This window comes from Mytilus edulis, chromosome 8, assembly GCF_963676685.1.
Source record: "Mytilus edulis chromosome 8, xbMytEdul2.2, whole genome shotgun sequence".
Classification (NCBI taxonomy): Eukaryota; Metazoa; Mollusca; class Bivalvia; order Mytilida; family Mytilidae; genus Mytilus; species Mytilus edulis.
The window spans coordinates 40,250,948-40,275,936 of NC_092351.1; the positions used below are offsets into that span (position 1 = coordinate 40,250,948).

Sequence of the window (24,989 nt, forward strand, 5' to 3'; positions counted from 1 at the left end):
ATTGATTTAAACAAATAAGAAAACATAGGGACATGATTTTGTCTAATCACTAATTATACATTATTTTTTTATTTGTTGTATCATTTTTGTGCTTTGATACTAAATGAAAATAATCAAATTATGCATACTTTAAAAAAAATTATTATCAACTATAATAATTATTAAATTAACCTCACTTACAGCATAAAGGCTTACTATTTTTTTACTAACTTACTAGTTTATCCAACAAGCATTTTTCTCTCTTATGCAATACCAGGATTTCTTTCGCTCGTTTTATAAAAAGTGTAAATTAAGGAAGCGCATTGAAAGTCCCACAAATGTTCACTTTTTTGTATTTATAGATCATAAATTTCGCATCTATATATATAAATATTTAAACAAAAATGTTCATATAGACCACGACACAGTGCGTTTAAGTAATAAACATTCAAGAGATATAATTCAGCAACACACATTACATTATAGTACATCTATCATGTGTCTGGAATTTTAGTTCAAGAGCTAATTTGCCTAATTGTATTAAGTCATTGTGGTTATAATTTTAGAAATGAGTGTTTTTACCATTTCAATTTTTTTTTTTATATAATATGGTACGTGCTACTTTTTCTTAGTTTTCTTAAGTTTTTGTTGTTGTATTTTGTAATTATTTCCATTGTCTGTGTGGTTTTATTGCTAGTTTCGAATGTATAATATTAAAGAGGGTTAGTATGAACTAATTAATTTATTAAAATATCTTTTTGAATACTTTTGTCCCTTTTTTATCATTCTTGGTAAACATTAGAAATTGTTAATAATTACTTCCAGTACAGTTTCGTATTGGATCTCTTATTACATTAAAAATGAATTATACTATGACCTTTATGTCTCAAATTTTTAAACTTTAACAGATTTTCTTTTTCTTTTATATTATTTTTTTAGTTCCGAAGGACGAATATTTCGCACTTAATTTCTTCCAGCTAATTGTTTATACAAAAACTGTATTTAGGACCAATATTGAATAACTTGTTTGACAAACCTCTCAATTCCGCCATTAAACAAGAGGCGGTGACTGTTATTTAATATGCGAAAAACAATGATTGTTTAGCGTGTTCGTCCATACAGCAGCTCTAATATACACATGGATTTAATGTTTCTTAAACAAAAGGAAAAATAAAGGTGCAATATATGATGGTAAAATATACTTTTACATTTTACCATAGTTGATTGGAAAGGATAACTTTTCTTCTAACTGTTGTACCCAAAATAAAATAACCTTATAAAGTCCCTTAAAATGTCACAAGCTTTCGTGGATTAACTCCTCCACTTAGTTTGTCATTAGCATATCACTATTATGAATTTATTGCTTTGTATATGTTAATTTTAATAACTTTTATGTGCTACGTATACGCTACTTTTAATTCTACTGATAGATACTAAAAGGGAAGGATTGAATGATAACCCATAGTTGAAAAGTTGCTGCAAAATTAAGGGAAAAAAACACTTTAAGTTCGTTCGAAGCACTTTTCTGGTTTTATCTTCATCAGGAAGGTTGCGTGATTATAATAGATCTAAAAGATATATAAATAACCATCTTAGCTCAGCTTTGCTTGTGGAGTCAGCACCTCAAGTTTCTTTATATTTTCTAAGTTTATCAACGAAAAATGTAACAATGTTGTGTTAAATATCATTGAATATAGAACTGATTATACCATAAGGGACTAGCAGCGAAATCGACCCAATGTTAACCGTTGAAAACAGTTCTTCATAAATTCTTCAAAGAGCAGATTCTAAACAAAGACTTCACAAAATTGGAATTTTATTGATAAAATCTCAAACTGAAATCAATTTACCGGTCAAATAAATCTGAAATGTGAAAATGCAACTTTCGTTGTGATCCAAGGCTCCGTTATGAAGACCGTACTTTAACCTATAATAGTTTATTTTATAAATTGTGACTTGGGTTGAGCGTTGTTTCATTGACACTTGTACCCCATCTTTTTATATCTATATCATGTATATGTAATCAATTAAGATGTTACATCCTTTAGCCATACTGCAATACGCACAGTTAAACGATTTTAAGAATATTTTAACCACAGGTAATATGATGAATATAATTTATATTTTGACATAGAAAGGTGTGAATCAGTAATTAAAAATAGAAAGAATTTCCATTAAAGTTGGTTTACACCTCAATACTGTCCTGCTTTCTTAATGTGTAAGTCGTGATCCATAACCTAAGCCTATCCAATGTTGTTTTTTCATTTAGTTTCACATCATCGTTAACAGGAAATAAATGTGCAATAGTATATTCATTTTTATATTAAAATAAATTCTTATATTTGTGTTCTTTGTATACCTGCATAACGCATTGATGAGTTCATGTCTTGAATGTCCATATCTAGTTAGTTACCTCTAAGATTTTTTATTTGAATAAAATAATAAGATAAGCAGGCGTATATTTGGCATTCGTTCACACTCGTGTTACACTTTATGGTTTCAGATAATTGAGAAAAATGAAGAAGTTAAACTTGCAGTTGCCAATTTCTTCTGCTTTAGATTAAACAAGAGTGCACATGCTGAAATGTCTCGCCTTCAATACTAATCATCATTGATATTATGTTGATAGTCCTAAGTATAAAGCTAAGCTTTATTACAACTGTCACATAAACTTTATATTAACCAAGATAACTAAACAAAGACCAATGAACCTTGAAAATGAGGTCAAGGTCAGATGAACCATGCCAGGCAGACATGTACAGCTAACAATGCTTCTATACAACATATATAGTTGACCCATTACTTATAGTTTAAGAAAAATAGACCAAAACACAAAAACTTAACACTGTGCAATGAACCGTAAAAATGAGGTCACGGTCAAATAAAACCTGCGCGACTGACATAAAGATCATAAAATATTTCCATACACCAAATATAGTTGACCTATGGCATATAGTATTAGATAAAAAGACCAAAACTCAAAAACTTTACTTTGACCACTGAACCATGAAAATGAGGTCAAGGTCACATGACATCTTCCCGCTAGACATGTACACCTTACAATCATTCCATTCAACAACTATAGTAGACCTATTGCATATAGTATGAGAAAAACAGACCAAAACACAAAAAATTAACTATAACCACTGAACCATGAAAATGAGGTCAAGGTCAGATGAAGCCTGCCAGTTGGACATGTACACCTTACAGTCCTTCCATACACCAAATATACTAGCCCTATTGCTTATAGTATCTGAGATACGGACTTGACCACCAAAACTTAACCTTGTTCACTGATCCATGAAATGAGGTCGAAGTCAAGTGAAAACTGTCTGACTGACATGAGGACCTTGCAAGGTACGCACATATCAAATATAGTTATCCTATTACTTATAATAAGAGAGAATTCAACATTACAAAAAAATGAACTTTTTTTCAAGTGGTCACTGAACCATGAAAATGAGGTCAAGGACATTGGACATATGCCTGACGGAAACTTCGTAATATGAAGCATCTATATACAAAGTATGAAGCATCCAGGTCTTCCACCTTCAAAAATATAAAGCTTTCAAGAAGTGAGCTAACGCCGCCGCCGCCGGATCACTATCCCTATGTCGAGCTTTCTGCAACAAAAGTTGCAGGCTCGACAAAAATTAGAAGTATTCTTTAAACAGACTTATTAAGAAGGGATATAGTTACGGTACTGTTGTCAGGTCATCAAAGTTGGCATAAGTTGGCTTTAACATTGTTTATTTATCGGAAATAAACACATTTATCCTAAATACCAGTTGTTGGCATGTTATATATGCTTCTTATATGTTTAATGATGGTATGCTAGTTAATATTTAACGGGAGGAATTGCGCTTGATATTCATATGATCAAGACATAATCTTTCAATAAGTTTAATTGAAGTCTGGAGCTTGCATCTCAGTAGCCGCTAGTAGTTCTTTGTCAATTTATGTATCATTGTCATTTTGTTTAGGTTTTTTGTTAACTTTTCTGACATCGGACTTGGGCCTATTTTGAACTGAGTTTTACCATGTGTATTGCTGCGTGTTTTTTTTTTTTTACATTGTCTAGAGGTATAGGGGAGGGTCGAGATCTCACCACAAAAAATGTTTAACCCTGCCGCATGTTTGCGCCTGTCCCAAGTCAGAAGCCTCTAGCATTTTTTCATTCTTGTATAATTTTTAATTTTAGTACATTTATGTATTTTGGAGTTAAGTATATCGTCCATTATCACTGAACTGGCACATATTTTGTTTAGGGGCCAGCTGAAGCATGCCTCCGGGTGTTGTTTTTTTCTCGCTGTATTGAAGACCAATTTGTGGCCTTTCGTTGCTTCTGTTCTTTGGTTGGGTAGTTGTCTCTTTGGCACATTCCCCATTTCCATATTCAATTATGTTTCATTTCACCTTCAGGTATATTTATATATGTATATATTTAGCCATGTTATTGCACGCCCTGTTTTTTTTTTTTTTTATTTGTGAATGAATACATCTTTAAATGCATTCAGATCTGATTTTATCAGTGTGAAAATTGAATAATTTTTCTTAGAATTGAATTTGAAGGATATCAATAAACTAGTATCAGTGATACTTGCTGACTTCAGTTTTCCTATTATAAAATTTATTTAGTGCGTAGTTACAAGCCATATGCCTTAGCATTCACGTACACTATGTAAGTGAATAACACATAAGCACTGAACTATTTTTTTTTGTTTTTTAAATTTTTTTCTAGAAAGGACTAAATAAGGCCGGCTTTCCTAGTGATCAATTGTGCTTTCACGTCCTTCGATTCTTATCTTTTTAACAGTGACAGAAGTTACCAAACGGACAATACAAATTCATCAGTTGAAGAGTCACCAACAAAACAGCGACAACGATTCAAAAATTTTCCATTCCATTATCATTGACACCCATCGACGACATGTTTTATGTCATAAACATACGTTTATAAGGATAAAAGTTTTTAAAAATGTTGAATTGGATGAATTTACCTTTGAGACTATTTTTTTTAAAGAAAATTTAAAAAAAAAAGGTTTTTCAATTTATTGAAATAAATTAAAAACAGCAGAAATAACAGTATGGAGACCATATTTGTCTTTCAAAATTGTGCTTTACCCTTAATACTCCTTTTATGTTATGTCAATTCTGCACAATATGCATTTTGAAAACAGCAAGACAATGTTATAATGAAGATATAGAAATTAATAAGTTAATTTAAAAAATAGAAAGTTCACGAAAAACTAACAAAACCAAATTCTTGACCAAATTAACCATCGGAAAGATTGAAAAACAACTACCTTTATTATATATAAAACAAAACGATATAAACTACATACTGACAAGGTATGAAGAGATTCTGTCAATGTTTGTTTTATTTTATTCTACTTTAAATTGGGCAGTATTTGCGACAGTCGCTTAGGATGAACAGTTTAAAGACGCGTATATTAGCGGTAGTGTAAGAAGTCATTAAAAAAAAATATATGCCTCGCTTTCATCCGAATTCTAATGAACGTATTAGATTGTAAATACCTATTTCTTTCGACATCTGTTTGATAAAATGAAAAAATGATTTCAAAAACGGGGTTTCACATTATAAATAAAAGAGGGACGAAATATACCAGAGGGACAGTCAAACTCATAGATCGAAAAGAAACTGACAACGCAATGGCTAAAATAGAATGACAACATTTAACTACAAAGTATACAAAAAAATCTTTTATTTTCAATTAATCACCGGCATATAAGGGCTGATATTGTTATTTTATCAGCACAATTAGCAATATAAAAATACATAAGACATACATAATGATTAAAAATATTAACTATAAAAGGAAAGTATTAAAGACATTATTTCTATATATAATAAAAACTGTGTCAAGATTTAACTTGGTTGGAAATTTTGAAAGGAAATATTTGTCAATTGAAGGTAATGAACCCTTTGAACAGTACAGAATAGTCCTAAACTACATTCTGCGTGTTTGAACTAATTTTCAAATACATTTCCGCATTTCAATATGTCTTTCATTTATTTTTGAAAAACTAAATGAGTCTAAAAATAGAAATGTTTGTGTGTTGCGTATTTCTAAATATTGCATTAACAGAAATATTCAAAATATTTATGAGTTTTTCTTCCTGAGGAATAAATTTCTATAAAAACATATGTTACAAACTTTGCAATAGCTCATACTATTTGTGATATACAGTTATAAATATCCAAACTTGAGAATCGTTAATGTTTTTGGTACAGAGATACAAATGTTCAAGCTTGAGAACTATAATTAATATTTTGGTACAGTAAATTAAATATTAAAGCTTGAGAATCGGTAATTGTCTGGTACAATGATATTAATCTTCAAGCTTAAAAATCGGTATTATATAGTGGTATAAATATTTAAGCTTGAGAATCGATTATTTTCACTTCCATTTCCTCTGGTGTTGACGGTATCTGCGTATTTGATTTAGTGCCAGGAGATTTTCCTCTAGATTTTCCTGGAGAGGTTTTACGTAAACTATATCCTTTTCTTATATCTGTCAGTAATCTGTCAATTATACAGCCGTCATCATCCTTTGGTAGAGGTTCATGCTTAGCTAGAAATAAAAAATAACACTGACAATGTTTTCTCAATTGTTTTTAATACTCTCTTTTCCCTAATAACGTATATTTTGCCAAAAAAATGTTTAAATTGGTTATGATATTGTTACAAACAATAACGTGAGATTTTTATAGCTAAGATATTTCAGCATAAATATATACAATCAGACTATGTAGGGTGATTGCCAATAATACAGCTCTCAACAATAGACCAAATTACTCAGACTTTGATAAATAAAGGTTTCAACAATCAGTTAAAACCCATCTCTCATAGTCAGTTATTTAAGGCCCCGAAAAGACAAATTTAAAATCACTTATATGAGAAAATAACGGCCTGATTTATGATTAGAATAACGAACAAAAATATAATATGATATACAGCAAAAAACTACATCCACTGATTTATAGACTCCTTACTTGGGACAGGTACAAACGTAATGTAACATGGTTTAACTAGTTATATTGCCCCGAACCCTCACCTATCATTGGACAACGATGCAACAGCACAACAAAAGAACACACTATACAAAATAATAAACAAAAACAAATTTGATAAACAAAAACAAATTTTATAAATAGAAACATACAACACCCACCACTTAGTAACAGACTCCCGATTTGGGGCATGCAAATATTATGTGACTGTCATATAAGTGAGAAGTTAAGGTAGCTTTGAAACCAATTTATCCACCATTTTCTACATAAGGAAATATACGTTCTAAGTCCGTAATATGAGCTTTAGATATTGCCATTGCATAATGTACTTTCCGATTTGATATATCAAGTTGATGAGTCAAGAAGATGGATTGAACAAACTGATATTTACCATGTTTATGCTTTTCAACCATTTCAGCTTGTTGTTTTCTTCTTCGCTCTGCCTTTTCTTCCTGAATGCGTCGTTGCTCATTTTCCTATATATGAAATACTTATAATAACAAAAGTGTTACTCATAAAACATTTTTTTTTATGAACAGAGGAAGTTTGATACTTTCGCGTTGAATGCAATAACATTTATAAATATTCTGATGGTAAATATATTATTTTGATCGGAATTATTCGCTGAGTTTTTCAGAAATAAATCTACACATAGGGATGTCTCTTTAATTATGACAAAGGGTTACCCGACAAAGGATATTTTTGAAGTGCCTGTATCATACACGTATCATACTAGCTATAAAATCATGTTTAATCCATCACTTTCGTCATTGGAAAATGCCTTTACCAAGTCAGGAATATCACAGTTGTTATCAATTCGTTTAATGTTTAAGCTTTTGATTTTGCTATTTGATTAGGGACTTTCAGTTTTGTATCCTTATGTTCAATGGGTCCTCGGAATTCATTATTTTTGCGATTTTGCTATATACGTCTTTATAAATTTGAAGTATGATATACAATACATTACATAACAGTGTTGTACTTTTTTTTTAATATTTCATTGTGGAACTTTTACCAGGACATTTACGTTCTTTAAATTTTTGCACAAAGTTAGTGTTTAACAGATATTTCAATAGTGATATTCTGCAAACCCATCAAACAACCTTCATTGTATTGATGTTTTGACCTTCATATTAAAAAGGATTCATTATATTCTACCGGGAAATCATTGCATCGAGATTGGCAAAAGCTATACACAAGGAGGCTTTAACCATTTGATAGGGTTCATACTCTCTCTCTCTGGCAAACTAACAACAATGTGACAAAATTTAGAGTATAGGTCAAAGTTAAATATGGGATGTTGTCGATGCGCAATTCTGTATTTATCTTTACTGGATACACACAGAGTAAAAAATATGATCATAAACATTGAGCAAAAACCATCACGAATTTACATTTTTAAAGAATTTCGGGAAAATACCAAATTGTTTTGTTATAAAAAATACGTAAGAAATAACAGACAATGCCAAAAATGCCTGCCAGATAGCACAACTAAAATTAAAACAAAATTAAAAACATCAATCAAAACATTATTCATGTCCTTTCCAATGCACCGTTAGATATTCCAGATTTGACACTTTTTGAAATTTCGGGTTTTCAATTCTGATAATCTTTGGATTCAAATTTGTATGCAACTGTTCTTATTCGAGAGTGAAAATGACGAGGCTTGAGTAAGTATAAACAAAATGCGCCTCTGCCTTACAAAAATCAAGCATGGTATTTTTTATGGTTTTTTTATTCAATTACAAAGCTCGATATGAATCCAATGATTGTTATCGTTTAGTCTTTGATGGTATCGATAACACAGTTGAAAGTGCATCTTTGTTTACAGGAACTATGAGCGTCACTGATGAGTCTTTTGTAGACGATACGCGCGTCTGGCGTACTTAATTATAATCCTGGTACCTTTGCTAACTACTATTACTGGGGGTGTCATTTATTGTTAATGTACTGCATGAAATGTTAGAATCATTCTAAACAGCAAGATTCAGTTTCATAACTATTTGGTCTTCAGACTGCCTTGATTCGATCGCAACTTATTCGTGTAGACGCCACACGCGTGTGGCGTACAATATTCGAGTATTTTCCAATTCAACGATAAAGTTTATAAAGTTTGCAAAATATGACCTTTTACGGTTAAGTTCATGTTAATATTTTCCTTAAAATTGCTGTAATCACATGGAATCCGTTATATATATTACATCTATCAGACAATTAACTGTTGACATTTTTATCATTAGATTTTATAAGGAAATGATGTATACAATATTGTAATATTGGATTCATTTTATTAGTCCTTAGACTATTAAAGATAACAATATATAAATTACCTTCTGACACTGCTGAACTTTAGAGCAGAAAGTTTTCAATGTTTCTACCAATTCTTCCACTTTAAATGACTTTTCATTTTCACAATAATGACTTGCTAATTTTTTGGACAAGTCTGAGATCTTTTTCATTCCCTTTTCCATTTGTTTTATTTCTTCTTCTGCATCCTAAAATTATTTATCAAATATAAGATATGATATAAGGTTTGAGAAATAAGATTTCCAATCATCATTGATTACTGAAATTAAAATGATTCAGACATTTTGGGTATATTTGATATGTTTTAAACAAATATACTGAATGCAATACACTATTATGTGCATTTTGAAGATCATGTGTAATTTCAAGATTCTCAGTCGATGTTTTAATTAATGTTTATATATTTAAGGAATACTGTAATATTTTTCCTGTCTATTCGAAATAACATAAAAAATTTGGTGCACACTGAATAACGCGCGTAGCGGGTTATTTAACAGTGTGCACCACATTTTTTATGTTATTTCGAATAGACAGAAAAAATATTACAGTCATTTCTTATAATTTAATTCTAAATTCCATTTTAAACCGTAGAAAACCATGAAAAAACGTTGATGAAGTCACGGTCACATGACTAAATTATGTCTATGGGCTCATAACAAAATAACGTCGGCCAATCAGAAGACGCGTTACATCCAAAATTAAATTATTGTCAAATATATCGACAGAAAAAACAACAACTAGATAACAGAAGTTTGTTCTTAGACTATTTATAAAACATTATATACTTAATAATAATATGAGGTATCCACAATATAAGTAAACTTAAAGCAAACGAACATAAAAAGCAAAGAAATTGTGCTTTCATTGCTGTTCTTTATCTCAGTAACCGTGAGGCCTTTAACATGGGTTGAAAAAACTCACTTCAAATTTATTACTGTCTTTTTTTTACTTCATTTAGAATATTTTTAGTATAAAACAAACATAAAAAATAAACAGGAAAAATATCTCTCCTAAATTAAACACCAAACATTATATACGCATGTATAAACCAACTAAATAAGAGAAAAGTCAATGCAACAACAATCCTACGAGACAAATAAATACATGTATTTTAATCTTTAAAACACCTTTTTTGAAGTAGCTTGATAATATACAATGTTATGTACCTGTACAAATGTTTTAAGTTGATTTTTAACGTCATCTGGAGCACCTTTTAGATTTTTGTGCAGTTTGTGTACACTGTCCTTTAACTGCTTTAGCTCTGTGGTTAGATTATCTTTCGAACATCTAAAAAAAATTATGAAAATGTAAAACTTTGATTAAATATTATTTCGAGCTTATTTGCTGTTTATTTCAGGTATAAGTGATGTGCTTTTATTTGTTTTGTTTTCATTTAGATAAAAATGATTCATATATGTATAAATGCAATTCTAATAAAGAATACACATTTTAAAAAAATATGAGTATAAGGATATTTTCGAAATATAGTTTTTTTTCTCTTTAATTGACATTTTTTTTTTATAGATTTCTACTTTCAATTCATACAATGTATAAAAATTAATATTCTGTTTTTGGTTTCCAGTAACGTGTTAAATTGAAATAAGGGAAATAATTATGTTTGTTACTAAGAACTATTTAGTCAAGAATTTGTTAATTGAACTTAGATGTCACTAACGAGTAATACATATATTGGAAGATACTAAGTAGTATGGAAGTATCTTATTTCAGTTTCTAACTGACATCATGAATTGTAAACGAAGCAAGTAAACTTGCAACATTAACCCTTCTGTCCTTGAAGTAGTATAAAAAGTCATGCCAAAGGTTATGGTCATAACATTAATGTGAAATCGTGGCATAATGATGTGTTTTAAAACATTATTTGGCTCATAAAAAGTGGTACAAGTGAAATTATTGCCTACTCTGTTGTTTTTTTTTTGTGCGTAGGATGTGTATATTAGTTCTTAGATAGATTTTTATTATATGAAGAGGCTTGTGAACTGTGTAAACTAGTTTTATTCGAACACGTTTAGGGGCATATCATATGTTTGAAAATTTTGAGTGGTTGTCACTGTTCCTGAATCAATATGTTGTTTGTGCAGACCAACTTTTACCAGATCTAGATCTGAGTGTTCTACGTTTACTCACCGCTTACCTACACTCAGAACTAGCCTCGCGAAATAGGTGTTATTCAACGATAAGAATGGTGGTGATTTCAAGTTATATATTTGAAGAAGTTGAGTAGTCGTCAAATTTACTGTTATCTTATATCTTTTTTAATCAAAACTGTAATAATTAATTAAATTTTAAGTACAACACTAATGTTAGTTTTGACTCTTGGTCTTTATGCGTAATATAGTATGACCGTTGTAAAAATATGTATTGAAAATCAAAAACGGAAAGTCTGACTGACTCAGTGAATAAACTCATCATAGATACCAGGACTAAATTTTGTATATACGCCAGACGCGCGTTTCGTCTACAAAAGACTCATCAGTGACGCTCGAATCCAAAAAAGTTTTAAAAAAGCCAAATAAAGTACAAAGTTGAAGAGCATTGAGATCCAAAATTCCTAAAAGTGTTGCCCCAAATACAGCTAAGGTAATCTATGCCTGAGGTAGAAAAGCCTTATTATTTCAAAAAATTCAAAATTTTGTAAACAGTTAATTTTCAATATAACAATATCAATGATAATTCATGTCAGCACAAAAAGATCATATTCATAAAGGAAATTTTGTTCAGCTTGCCTTTTATAGCTCACTATGCGGTATGGGCTTTGCTCATTGTTGAAGGCCGAACGGTGACCTATAGTTGTTAATGTCTGTGTTATTTTGGTCTTTTGTGGATAGTTGTCTCATTGGCAATCATACCACATCTTCTTTTTTATAGTTGCAGCTCAGAATCTTCTGAGTTGTAAAGTTGCACGATTATAATTTTTTTTTATAAATCTGTGTTTCTTTTGAACTTCTGCAAGTGTTATACAGTCGATTAGATTTCTAAATGTCTATTTATAACTACCTATTACATGATGATCGGGTATTATGCAATGGATATAACTATTAAAAGTTCTAAATATGCTTACCTTGTTGCACAATTGAGGTCTGGATACATCTCGTCAGCAAAATCCAAAGCATCTTTATTTTCTTTTGTAGCCTCAGCAACCATGAAATGCAACAATGTCACCCTTGGTTTATTTGCACGTGTGTCCATCAGCTTATTTAGGGAATTTATTTTGAAACCAACTGCATTTCCAGCGTATCCACCCTGTTTGCAATTATAAAAGCGTACATTAATCTTTGATGTATTTCAGTACTTTTTTTAATTGCTAGCTTATTATAACTTTAGGTTTCCTATACAAAATGAAAAATAACAATAGTGGATGGTTTATTTGTTTCACAAAGCAAAATAATAAATATTTCTTTCGAATTTCTTTCAATATTCATGATATTATCATCTAAAGATTCACATTAAGATCAGTTTTATCCACAAACAATATGCTTATTGTTGGAATGTTTGGTCCTCAATGCTCTTCAACTTTGTACTTGTTTAGCTTTTTAACTATTTTGATCTGATCAACCATGATGAGACTTATGTAGAAGAAACTCGCGTCTGGTGTACTAAATTATAATCCTAGTACCTTTGATAACTATAAGAACTATATGACATCCCGCTGTACGTTGAGCCCTTAAAGTCACTTGGGAATAATGCTCTGATCATATTCTGAGTTAAGTTACATGAATAGAGACTATTTAAGGTTAGTTTTGTATGTTTTCTTGTAGAACTTCTTCATTGTTCTTACTGATGTTTTTTTTTATCTATTCACTGTCGACTCTGAGTTAGAGAATACGATCGAGTGTCTGAGTATAAGTTCAGTCTCACAAACTTGATCAAATTTCAAATCTAAAGATTTGCCCGGTTCAATACTGATGAATGTCATTATTGATATTCTTATACTAGTTATTTTTATTTATTTTTTATTTCAAATTAACACATTATAACTAACATTTTCAAATGTACTAAAGTTTAAGGTAATTTATCAATCTTATTATTTGTATACTACAAACATAGGGGTTTGCGACAAATTATATTCGTTTTAAAGTAAAAAACTGGTTTTACCCAACATTGTTGTTGGAAAATGTTGGTTTCATGTCAAGGTAGTCACGATGGTTGATGTAATGGAGATGGGTTTTTTTTAAAGATTTTATAGTCTTCCCGCTGTTTTAATATACCGTGGGTCTTGGTAATTTGGTGTGCATATTTCCTTTCTAAGATAATTATCTGTATATCTTTGTGCAAATTATTTGCTGTTTAAACCCGTTTGTAACATGAGTTGTATTTATCGATAAGAGTTCTATTCCTCTCCGCTGACTATATATAATTGAGGATGGCATGTGCTTTTACGAGTCAAAGTAACACATTTATATACATTACTTGCATAAATAGAATCAAAACGTTATCCGAAGCTGGGTTTTTTATATTTTGTCGAAAATTCTGCTCGTTAAGACATGGAAGATATCTTCAAAACCAGGTTTAGTCCACCATTTTCTACATAAGAAAATGCCTGGACCTAGTCAGGAATATGACAGGCGTTATCCATTTGTTTGATGTGTATGAGCGTTTAATTTTGCCATTTGATAAGTGACTTTCTTTTTTGAAATCTCTACGGAATTCAGTATTTTTGTGATTTTACTTTTTTTAAATCTCAAAAACAATCTGTGAATGCCTTGAGGGGTATTTATCATACTTGATACGGTTATTGCCATCCTTCAAACACTTTGTCAGTCCTGCATATTTTTTAGAGCAGTGAGACGTGTTCTTTGTGGCTGTATTGAAAAACCTATAACAAGGAAATAACTAACACCTTATAAAGATCACTTACAGCGTTCAAGAAATTCCCTGTGTGTAATACAAAGCGTAAAAACACTTTAAAAGATTCGTTATCTAATGGATGTTCACAAGCTCTTATATATGTCTCTATATTTGGTCGCAGAGAATCACACGACAGTTTGAAGTCATCTTTGAGTACTAAACCATCGATTCTCAACTTGAAAGCTGCCAAACCAGACAATGTTAAAAAAAACTTTTCTGCATTTCCGAGTTTTGATTTATCACCGTCATAGTCTTTGACAGTTGCAATCTGAAACAAAATTATAAATTGTTACAGAATATGAACCATTTCATAGCAAATTCAACAAAAATCTATTCCTGTCAATCAATCCCTTCGAGAAATTCTCCATATCGAATTTTCTTGTTAAGGTGGTACCTAACACTACAGGGAGATAACTCTGTAAAATCAGCTAAACGTTTTAATTACGTTGTGTTGTTAAGGGAATAATAAGCTTCCCAATGATAAACATTAGTGTGTGTCAAACTGCTATATAACCAGTGTAATTTTTCTGATTAAACGGTTGGTTCAATTTTTTAGAAATTTTTATATTTTTGCCAAAGGGTATATATAAAAGTAAATACTTTGTCAAAATTTAAAGAAAATTAAACGAGCCAAATTAATGTTAGTCAAGGTGTTGGGTACCACCTTAAAGAATAAAATGGAAATGGAAATATAAAAAAGAAGATGTGGTATGATTGCCAATGAGACAACTATCCACAAAAGACCAAAATGACACAGACATTAACAACTATAGGTCACCGTACGGCCTCAACAATGAGCAAAGCCCATACCGCATAGTCAGCTATAAAAGGCCCCGATAAGACAATGTAAAACAATTCAAATGAGAAAACTAACGGCCTTATTTATGTAAAAAAATGAACGAAAAACAAATATGTAACACATAAACAAACGACAACCACTGAATATACAGGCTCCTGACTTGGGACAGGCACATACATAAATAATGTGGCGGGGTTAAACATGTTAGCGGGATCCCAACCCTCCACCTAACCTGGGACAGTGGTATAAAAGTACAACATAAGAACGAACTATAAAAATCAGTTGAAAAAGGCTTAACTCATCAGATGGACAAAAATATATAAGTGGACGTGGCCGGGTACTTATACATCCCGACACAAAAAGACACAATGAACAGATCTGAGAGTACTCGCAGTTATCTGACAGCTAGTTCAAAGTCACTAACAACTAATAAAAAAATCATGCATCTAAGACTAAACTATCAATCCGTACACATCCAACATCCAATGGATTTAGTGTAAAGACATCATAAACAGCCAGAGAAAAACATGACCTTGTGCAATGCCAAGTTACAGGTATCGACAGATTGTAGATCCATGAATATGTATATATATAACATACTAGTAAAATTTAGTTAGCTTTTAATCTACTGATAACAAAATCAATATTTATTCCAATAAAAACAATATTCAATGATCTTATTACGGTGTTGAATAGGTAACATTTTAGAATAAGTTTTTTTAAAGGAGCGACAAGTTTACATGGACCATTTCTAAATTTCCGGGCACGGTTAACAACATTTCCGTAAAAATGAGGAAGTGCTATCCCGTTTGAAATAAGTTTTCTACAGGTACATCCAAACTTCAAAACCAAATCTTTATATCTATGGAAAAATTTAGTAAAGGTTTTCAGTAATTTATGGTAACGATATCCCTGGTTTAATAATTTACCAGTAATACATAGGTTGCGTTCGTTAAAATCAAAAACGTCACAACAGACACGGGCATAGCGAACAAGTTGTGAAATATAAACACCGTAAGATGGTGCCAAAGGAACATCACCATCTAAAAATGGGAAATTAACAATAGGGAACGAAAAATCGTCTCTTTTGTCGTAAATTTTAGTGTGGAGTTTCCCATTTAAAACCGAAATATCTAAATCCAGGAAAGGACAGTTATTACCGAATAAATTTGATTTATTTAAAGTAAGTTCCTTGGGGTAAATTTCAGCAGTATATTGAGAAAATTCTTGATTATTTAACGAAAAAATATCATCAAGATAACGGTAAGTGTTGTTGAATTTATCAATTAAATGCAATTTCGACGGGTCTTTACTGTCATAAACTGTGATTCGTAACAGTACAAAAACAAGTCTGCTATTAAAGGGGCACAATTAGTGCCCATGGGGATACCTACAACCTGTCGATAAACTTTGTTGCCGAAACGTACATAAATATTATCAAGGAGAAAATTAACAGCTTCAATCATCTCATCACACCTCCAGTAAGTATATCTAGCATATTTATCTTTCTCATTAGAGAAGAAGGCTTTAAATGAGTTGCAACAAATATATCTACATTCAGCTTTACCAAACGACCATTTAATTAAATAGGAAAACTTTTGTTTAATAAGATAGTGTGGAAGTGTAGTATAAAGAGTAGAAAAATAAAAACTATTAACAGAATCAAAAGGACCATCAAAAGCCCGTAATTTATCTAAAACATCCAAAGAATTTTTTACACTCCAAAAATGGTTTATACAACTATGTTCATATATTTTATTACAATAGTTTATGATAAGCTCTTTAATAGTAGTTAATAAACTAGTTAAGAGCACTGACATGATATTTGCATTCTGTTTGCGAAACTCTCACACAAAGCTGAACTTAATATGCTTTGTATATTACTTCCCGCTAAGTTTAAATTTAAGTTTAAAATTCCATTTTGTTATGTCTCAGCTAACAAATGATGACACGAGAATGGAGTTGCTGTTGGAATTTTTCCGTAGATGTTTTACTTTTATAACAACTACTGTTAAGAAATATATTACAAGTATGTACTTACATCGTCAGACTCCGGCAGGATTTTTTGTAGACCTCTTAAACGTTCCTGTCCAATCTTATTAATATCTGCCTCTACTATCATGTCGACAATCTCAGAATGGCTGCATTTGAATTGTTTTAAAAAGATGTTCACATTCATACTTTTCTTCATATCAAGTAGTAAAACCTAGTTAAATAACAGTAATACATAGTATCATATATTTAATCTAAGTAAATGATAATTACTTGCATGCTTCGAGATGAATTTGGATGTTCTTTTATATCTCTTTTGGTCATATGACGCCTTTCGTTTTCATGTGTTACACATCCCTTGCTTTGAAACATTTTGAGATTGGAGAATTCCTTATGTAGCTAAATCTAGAAAAACGATTCGGACACACAAACTATAGAGCGTGTTATTACCATATTTTTTTTCAAAATTAAAACATTGTCTACATTTTAAGTACATGTACCAATTATGCTATCGTCTATATATATATATATATATATATATATATATATATATATATATATAAACAAGTCTAAATTGAAAACTAGGTTCAAACCTATGATTGCGTTGGATAAAAACCGCAATTTTTATACGTGTGCATGTAAAACAAATTTCGTTGTAGAAGGGTCTAAATACAGCACAAACAACATTTTCCAAAAGACCAAAAAAGTGAAAAAGTATATTTAAACAAATCGCATTTGACTAACAGGTCGAACAACTGATGTTCTTAAACCCTGTTGACTGCCATTGGCGATTGCCAAATAAAATTGATCACGAGATGTAACAAAATGGATCTTAATATAAATTTAATACTAATCAGAAAACGATAAACTTGTGGCCAAGATGTTATGCCACAAACACAAGGTGTCAATACTTTTTTTGTACACCAGATCTAGATTTCGACAATATATGTCTCTTCAGTGATGTTAGGGATCGAAGCGGTAATTGGAAGTCCATATAATTTACCCTCAATTTCAGATAAACTCTTAAATTTTAAGAGTCAATATAGGATGAACGGATCATATAAACCGGAGGGAAAATATGATACAAGCCCAAACGAAACAATATAAACAAGTCTAAATTGAAAACTACGTTCAAACCTATGATTGCGTTGGATAAAAACCGCAATTTTTATACGTGTGCATGTAAAACAAATTTCGTTGTAGAAGGGTCTAAATACAGCACAAACAACATTTTCCAAAAGAACCATATTTATACATGGTTAATGTGTATTTCAATTTCTATTCTTATGTCATGAAAAAACCTACTAGACGAATAAAACTGGATCCCATTCTCCCGTCAAAACATTCCTAAATATTGAACTGATTGATATATTTGTTGAGTTTGGCAAATTGATATTTCATTAAACAGTTGTTAACACTAAATCAGTTTCATAACTAGCTAATTAGCTTCAAAAACCCAACATGCCAATTTCTGCCTTCTAACGTCATGGCTGTTTTTTTATAATTTGAGCTTTGACACTTGAAATATATTTAATCATGAAATCGCTTGACATGTGATGAATGCATAGGATAAAATCTCAAATATGTCCATAATTTAATTCAAAATTACTGCGATTTCATTTGTTCGTGCTCTTTGTTTGTTTGACTTGTGACAAATTTACCGACATGGGTAAAGTACCGTCATTTTTTCACATTTAATTTTAAAAGTAAGATAAAAAAAAAAAAAGATCCCCGAGGAAAATTCTAAACGGAAAGTCCGTAAGCAAATGGCAAAATCCAAAGCTCAAACACATCAAACGAATGGATAACAACTATCATATTCCTGACTTGGTACAGGCATTTTCTTATGTAGAAAATGGTGGATTAAACCTTTATAGCTAGCTAAACCTCTCACTTGGATGACAATCGCATAAAATTCTTTTATATTGACAACGATGTGTGAAAAAAACTGACATAAAAGGTAGTTTCATTTTCTAGCCACTGAATCGATAATGATGCTAATTAACTTATAGTTCCCGATTGGTTTTAGGCTAGTAGTAAAAACTTCCCTACTGACATAATTTATAACAACCATTTCTTGAATTCGCCATTGGTTAATTAAGATATAACATTCATCGAAACTTTAGTTTCCAACTAGCTGAGGCTTTGTTGTATTGTTTTCAGAGATCCTGACGAAAGTTTATTTAGATAAGTGCATCGGACACAACATGCCGTGTTACTGTATATGCTAAAATCAATGTCTCAAGACAAACATGTGATTATTATTCATTTTGTGTCTCTAGTGAGATGGTAGTAGATTATTTTAACTCAGAATGGTATAAATGTAACCATCAAAAGAGAAAACAAACAAACTTGAATAATTCAATTCAATTTTAACACAGACGAAAATTAAGAATCACTATCATCTCGTTATAATAAAAGTCGTAACTATAGATATTCGATATAATGTGAGAGACCGAGAATACGTTTATTCTTTTTATAGAATTTCGACCGAATTGTTGCGTAAGTGTATATCAAACAGTATTCAAAGGTTCCTTTTACGGATTTGGCTATACTTTTTGACCTTTTGGATAATAGCTCTTCATCTTGTATATAAGCTTTGGATTTCAAATATTTTGGCCAAGAGCATCACTGAAGAGACATGTATTGTCGAAATGCGCATCTGGTGCAAGAAAATTGGTACCGTTAATTTTATTACATGTTTCTGTTTTTTAATAGAAAAAAAACAAGATACAAAAAGTATATTTTGACGACAAACCTCTGTTTTCTGCTTTGATTTCTTTTGTTCGGCAGGCTTGACGGTCACTGGTTGTTGTTTGCTGAACAATTGTTCTATAGTGTCATACTCTATGTGAATAGTATCTTCCATATCGAGCACTTCTTTCCAAATATTCTTATGAGCTGAAGATATAAAGATGCATTGATATATAGGGTCAAACTTTTTTTACTTTGTATATGATTCGAATTTGAGGACCACATCGGTTAACAAACGGTATGTTATTACATTTTTACTTAAGATACAAAGATTGAGAAATTTCGTTTAACCCATCACTTATAACTACCCGTAGTCGGGAACTGTGTCAGAAGTATCTTCTTGTTATTGTCATTTGAAGGGTTTGGTTTTCCTGGAAGATCTTAAGAAACTTTCCGATAATTTTATAAACAACTGTTTAACATTTACATGATTTAGTACGACTTAAAGATTATATATTTTGAAAACTGTATATTGGTCACTAAAGGTTCTTTGCGTATTGTTTTTGGTGGGTTGTTAACCTTACATCTCATTTATTATATCACCAGCCCAGTAGTCAACACTTCGGTGTTGACATGAATATCAATAATGTGGTCATTTTTATAAATTTCCTGTTTTACAAAATTTAGAATTTTTAAAAAAATAAGGATTTTCTGATCCCAGGCATAGATTACCTTAGACGTATTTGGCATAACTTTTTGGAATTTTGGATCTTCAATGCTCTTCAACTTTGTACTTGTTTGGCTTATAAATATTTTGATATGATCGTCACTGATGAGTCTTATGTAGACGAAACGCGCGTCTGGTGTACTAAATTACAATCCTGGTACCTTTGATAACTATTTATTCATATAAAGTAGAAGGAGCAGTCCGTTTACATGGTTTATTTTGTAAAAAAAAAATGCTTCTAAACAAATTCAACTGTAAACAAGTCTTAATATTCCGTCGAGAATTGCAAATATGTCTCTAAATACACTTTGATAATTTAAAGGCTATAATAGAAGAGGAATTAAAAAATAAATCCTATAGCAGAGATTGATTGATTTTAAAGTTGTGTTTAATACCATTTCATCACTATTCATGATGATTAGTTTTTATTGGTCAAGGAAACCGGAGTAATTGGAGAGAACCACTAACCATTTGACAGTCTTAGTCAACTAAAATTGGAGTAAAGCGCATTTATCACCTGCGTGTTTCGAACTGACAACCATAGTATTGACAAGCTAGTGATTAATGAACTACTTAGACTACTCGGCCATCGAGCCCCCTCCTACTTACAGGGAAAATGAAAATCCTAATACAAATTCAAAATTATGAGATCACAACCAATTCAAGAGTATAATATATACTTAGAAATCGAAGAAAAGGGAGTTCATGTCTGTTAATTGATGACTTTTTTTGTTATGATATCAAGGCAGAACACGCATCTTGAAGCTTGAAATGTGTATGTGTTGCACTTAAATCACCGTAAATGCTAATGTTAAATCTCGCTAATGATTTATCATTAAGGATCTCCTTATTTATTTTTTTTTGGGGAAGATATTTTCCTTTCTCCAAATATTCATTTTTCATGTTATATTTAAAATATATCATTTATCTTTTTTTTTCGAATAACTTCTATTGCTGATATTGTTAATTATAATACTACTTACAAGCAATTGTATGAGCAGGAACTTTTGTCCAGTTGAATGTTTTCATCTTGTGTTTCGGTGTTGGTGTCCATATACTTCTTGGTTGAGGCATTGTATTTGCAAATGAGAGCGGTGCTGGTACTGCTCTTATCTTTCCATCTACTCCGGGAGGAGGAGGAGGTGGCGGTGGTGGTGGAGGCATTCCAGGCATTCCAGGAGGGGGTGGTGGTGGAGGCGGCACTCCAGGCATTCCAGGAAGAGGTGGTGGAGGTGGCGGTGGCGGAATTCCTGGCATCCCAGGAAGTGGTGGTGGAGGTGGTGGTGGCGGAATTCCTGGCATTCCAGGTGGTGGAGGCGGTGGTGGAGGTATTGGAATTCCTGGCACTCCAGGCATTTGTGGGGGTGGAGGGGCAGCTGGAATTCCTCCCATCATACCAGGCGGCAGAGGAGGTGGCGGTGGTGGTGGAGGCACTGCAGCATGAGAATGTGATGTAGAAGATGGAGGTTGGTTGCTGCCAGATGAAAGGATAGTTGCATGAGTTTTTATTTCTTCGTTGATATGTCCATTTTGATTTGAATTCGTTGCAGATTTGTTTGTGTTATTATTTTTTTTAATTTCGTCTTCATCTTCTGAATTTGATGACGAAGATGATGAATGTCTTTCACTATTGCTTAAACTACTACATTCATTAGTCTCGACACTATCTGTTCGATGATTCGAAGTCACATGACCATTCATTTGTTTTTGACTGCCTGTAGTACTAGAAGATTTTAGTGAACCATTCATTAGTCCATTCGTTTTTTGATTCATCTTTATAGGTTCATTTTCTCCTGTAGATGGTGAAATTATAACATCACCTTGTTTTACTGAAGGCAATTCAATGACTTCAGTTTGTACACATTTTGAGCACGTGACTACATTTGATTGCTGTCTTTCAAATGGATTTACCACAACCAGCGATTTAATATCACAACCAATATGAGTTTTCTCTACTAAAATAGCTTTCCTCACTGAAGTCAGTATCAAATTCCACTGTACATCACTGAAAAACAACAAATATCTATAGATTACCGTTGATCATCTCACTTTCTCGATTTCGCCGGTACGGAAAAGCAATCGAGTTGAGATGACCAATGAAAATCTGTTTATCGCTATTTTACATATAACGACGTTGTCAATTTCATGTCAATTTCATTAGCAACGCCACCTGCCTCCTTAGTCATGTCAGTTTCTAATAATAATTTTTTATCTCAAGCGAGTAGCATGATATCAAAAATGATCACAAAAAAAGACCATAGGAAAAATGCACAAAATAGCGACAAAATTACTTAACAATGAAAAATTGATAAGATATACAACATTCATAAGGAGACTAAACAAATCGTTTTCAATTTCAGACGCATGTTTTTCAAAGAAAGGCTATTTACAACTAAGATATTGTTTATTAAGGCATTGATGTCACAATTTTAGGAACTATGTAAACAGAAGCCTTATGATTAAATGAAGATAAAAAATCCAAACAAAAGTCTTATTATGTTTTAAAGTAGTTCTGTTCTCTTATTCTCGAGTTTGACCTACCGAAAATACTTCATACCGGGTTTGAACAAACAATAACAAAACGACGGGTACCACATGTGAAGCATAGCCGCACGGAACACCAACGACCACCGACGAGTTGGATTGTTATTTAGCACTTTTGTAAGGGTGTCTTTTTGGGTTTTTTTTTTTCATCGTTTATCGTTTTTTTGATTTGGCATTGTCAGTAAGTGATCGACCTCAATATCATTTTAATAAAAGTAAAATAATTGCATGAATTATTTAAAACCTTTGATTCACTCCGGTACAAAAGCGATTATTAAGGTAATACGTTATTCGGTAATAGACGGTCATACAAATGAATCAAAGTATGCATACTCACAAATTTCACAGGGAGAAATAGAAATATGAAGTACTTATTATTAATATTTTTTGGTCCGTTAATTACTTTGAACATTATTGAATAAATGTTAAATATCATCGTCATACGTACCTTACTGGATTTTCTGGATCAATTTGAATAAGGGACTGGAGAACACTTAAAAACGAATCTGCTTGTGGCGTGTTATAAACCTGCAAGATAACAAATATTTACAAAATATTAAAGATAATTTCAGTTTAAATCATTAAAAAAGGTGTTACAAAGGGATGATTACGGAAAAACATATTGGCACATGAAATTTATCTATTATGAAAATCTCAAATTCGATAAATTCCCTCTTGATTAATTTGGATGCTACGTTTCTCTTTTCACGATCTATATATGTACTTATACTATATTATACTGTGCAAAACTTATTTGAAACATGCGTCTTACCACATCTCCTTATTTTCATATTTTAGTATTTAGTATTTACTTAATTGATATATGTGTTTTGTCGTCTTGTTAGTGATAAATGCCTTCCTATCCCTTTATTATCATCATAAAGAGTAACTACTTTATATCTTTATCATCCATATCAGCTGGTAATGACACTTTGCTAATAGTCACGTGAATGTCATTTATTCTGGGCATACGGCAATGTAGTCTCCAGGGATTTAAAAATCAAACACAAAGCAAAGTTGCCTTAGTGTACATGGTACATGTCTTCATATTTTTTTAAAACAAGTTTTATAAATATTCGCATGAAACAAACAAATATAGATAACTTATTGACGTCTTTGTTAGATTTATTTGCATTTTTGTTTGTATTCCTTAGATAATTGTGACAGTTCACTGCTGGATGAGCCTGGATCCCATTTGCTGTAATATTAACTTAGTATGTCTCATTAATGAGTTTTATGTAGATGAAATGCGTGTCTGGTGTATTAAATTAGAAGCCTGATACCCATGATAACTATTTTGGTTACTCACACAATTTTGACAATATCACGGAACTACAAATAATTGTCATATAAGTGAGAGGTTTTACCAGATAAGAAATCAGATTTAACCCACCTTGTTCTAGAAAATGCATGTACCAGGTGAAATAAATGACAGTTGTTTTTCTCTCGTTTTATAAATTGAAAATGTTTGATTGTGTCCGTTTGTATAGACATTTTAACTTTTATTTGTTTACTTATTGTTTTGTTTTTGTTTTACTCATTTTGAAAGACTAAAGTTTTTATCTAACTCGTCTTCAAATCAAATCACCACATTAATTGACTGAAATGTCAATAATTTCTCCATTGTCATTGATTACAATTTAAATGAATGGATGTTACTTCCGTCGGATTTTGTAGGTTTTTTCTAAACTGATTAATGTCGTGTCAATGAATGTTTCCCGAGGACGGAAAGTATAAACATTTTCCAATCACTCAAATAGATTAAACAAACATTGTAGACAATTATGGTAAAAGATAAAACATAGAACTGTAGAAAATTAATTTAGAGTACTTAGAACGATAAAGTCTCTCTTCATTCTTCATTTGTATTGACATCTGCGATCTCTGTATGATTAACACAGACCAAACACTTTCTATCGTTGTTATTGTGTTGCACTATTCGGTAGAACAGTAAATAAACATGAATTTAGAAAATTAAGGGCGTATTTCCTGCAGTTAAGCAAGTTTAAGTTTACAGTTTCGATTATTGAATGCATGGTTTATGG

The 24,989-nt window shown here is 31.4% G+C and overlaps 1 protein-coding gene across 11 annotated transcripts in view; it reads right to left on the minus strand.

The window, feature by feature from the left end:
* Positions 1 to 5,693: 5,693 nt before the first annotated feature.
* Positions 5,694 to 24,989, minus strand: part of LOC139485550 (inverted formin-2-like) — a 77,075-nt gene continuing 57,779 nt past the window's right edge. For all 11 annotated transcript variants that reach the window (XM_071270111.1, XM_071270107.1, XM_071270109.1 and 8 more), the window contains 10 exons: positions 23,393 to 23,472; positions 21,384 to 22,405; positions 19,738 to 19,880; positions 17,029 to 17,193; positions 14,199 to 14,456; positions 12,402 to 12,583; positions 10,489 to 10,609; positions 9,346 to 9,510; positions 7,407 to 7,491; positions 5,694 to 6,576 (listed from right to left, as the gene is read on the minus strand). In XM_071270111.1, the coding sequence (XP_071126212.1) occupies positions 6,380 to 6,576; positions 7,407 to 7,491; positions 9,346 to 9,510; positions 10,489 to 10,609; positions 12,402 to 12,583; positions 14,199 to 14,456; positions 17,029 to 17,193; positions 19,738 to 19,880; positions 21,384 to 22,405; positions 23,393 to 23,472 (2,418 nt within the window). In that variant the 3' untranslated portion in view covers positions 5,694 to 6,379. The remainder of the gene's footprint in view (positions 6,577 to 7,406; positions 7,492 to 9,345; positions 9,511 to 10,488; positions 10,610 to 12,401; positions 12,584 to 14,198; positions 14,457 to 17,028; positions 17,194 to 19,737; positions 19,881 to 21,383; positions 22,406 to 23,392; positions 23,473 to 24,989) is intronic.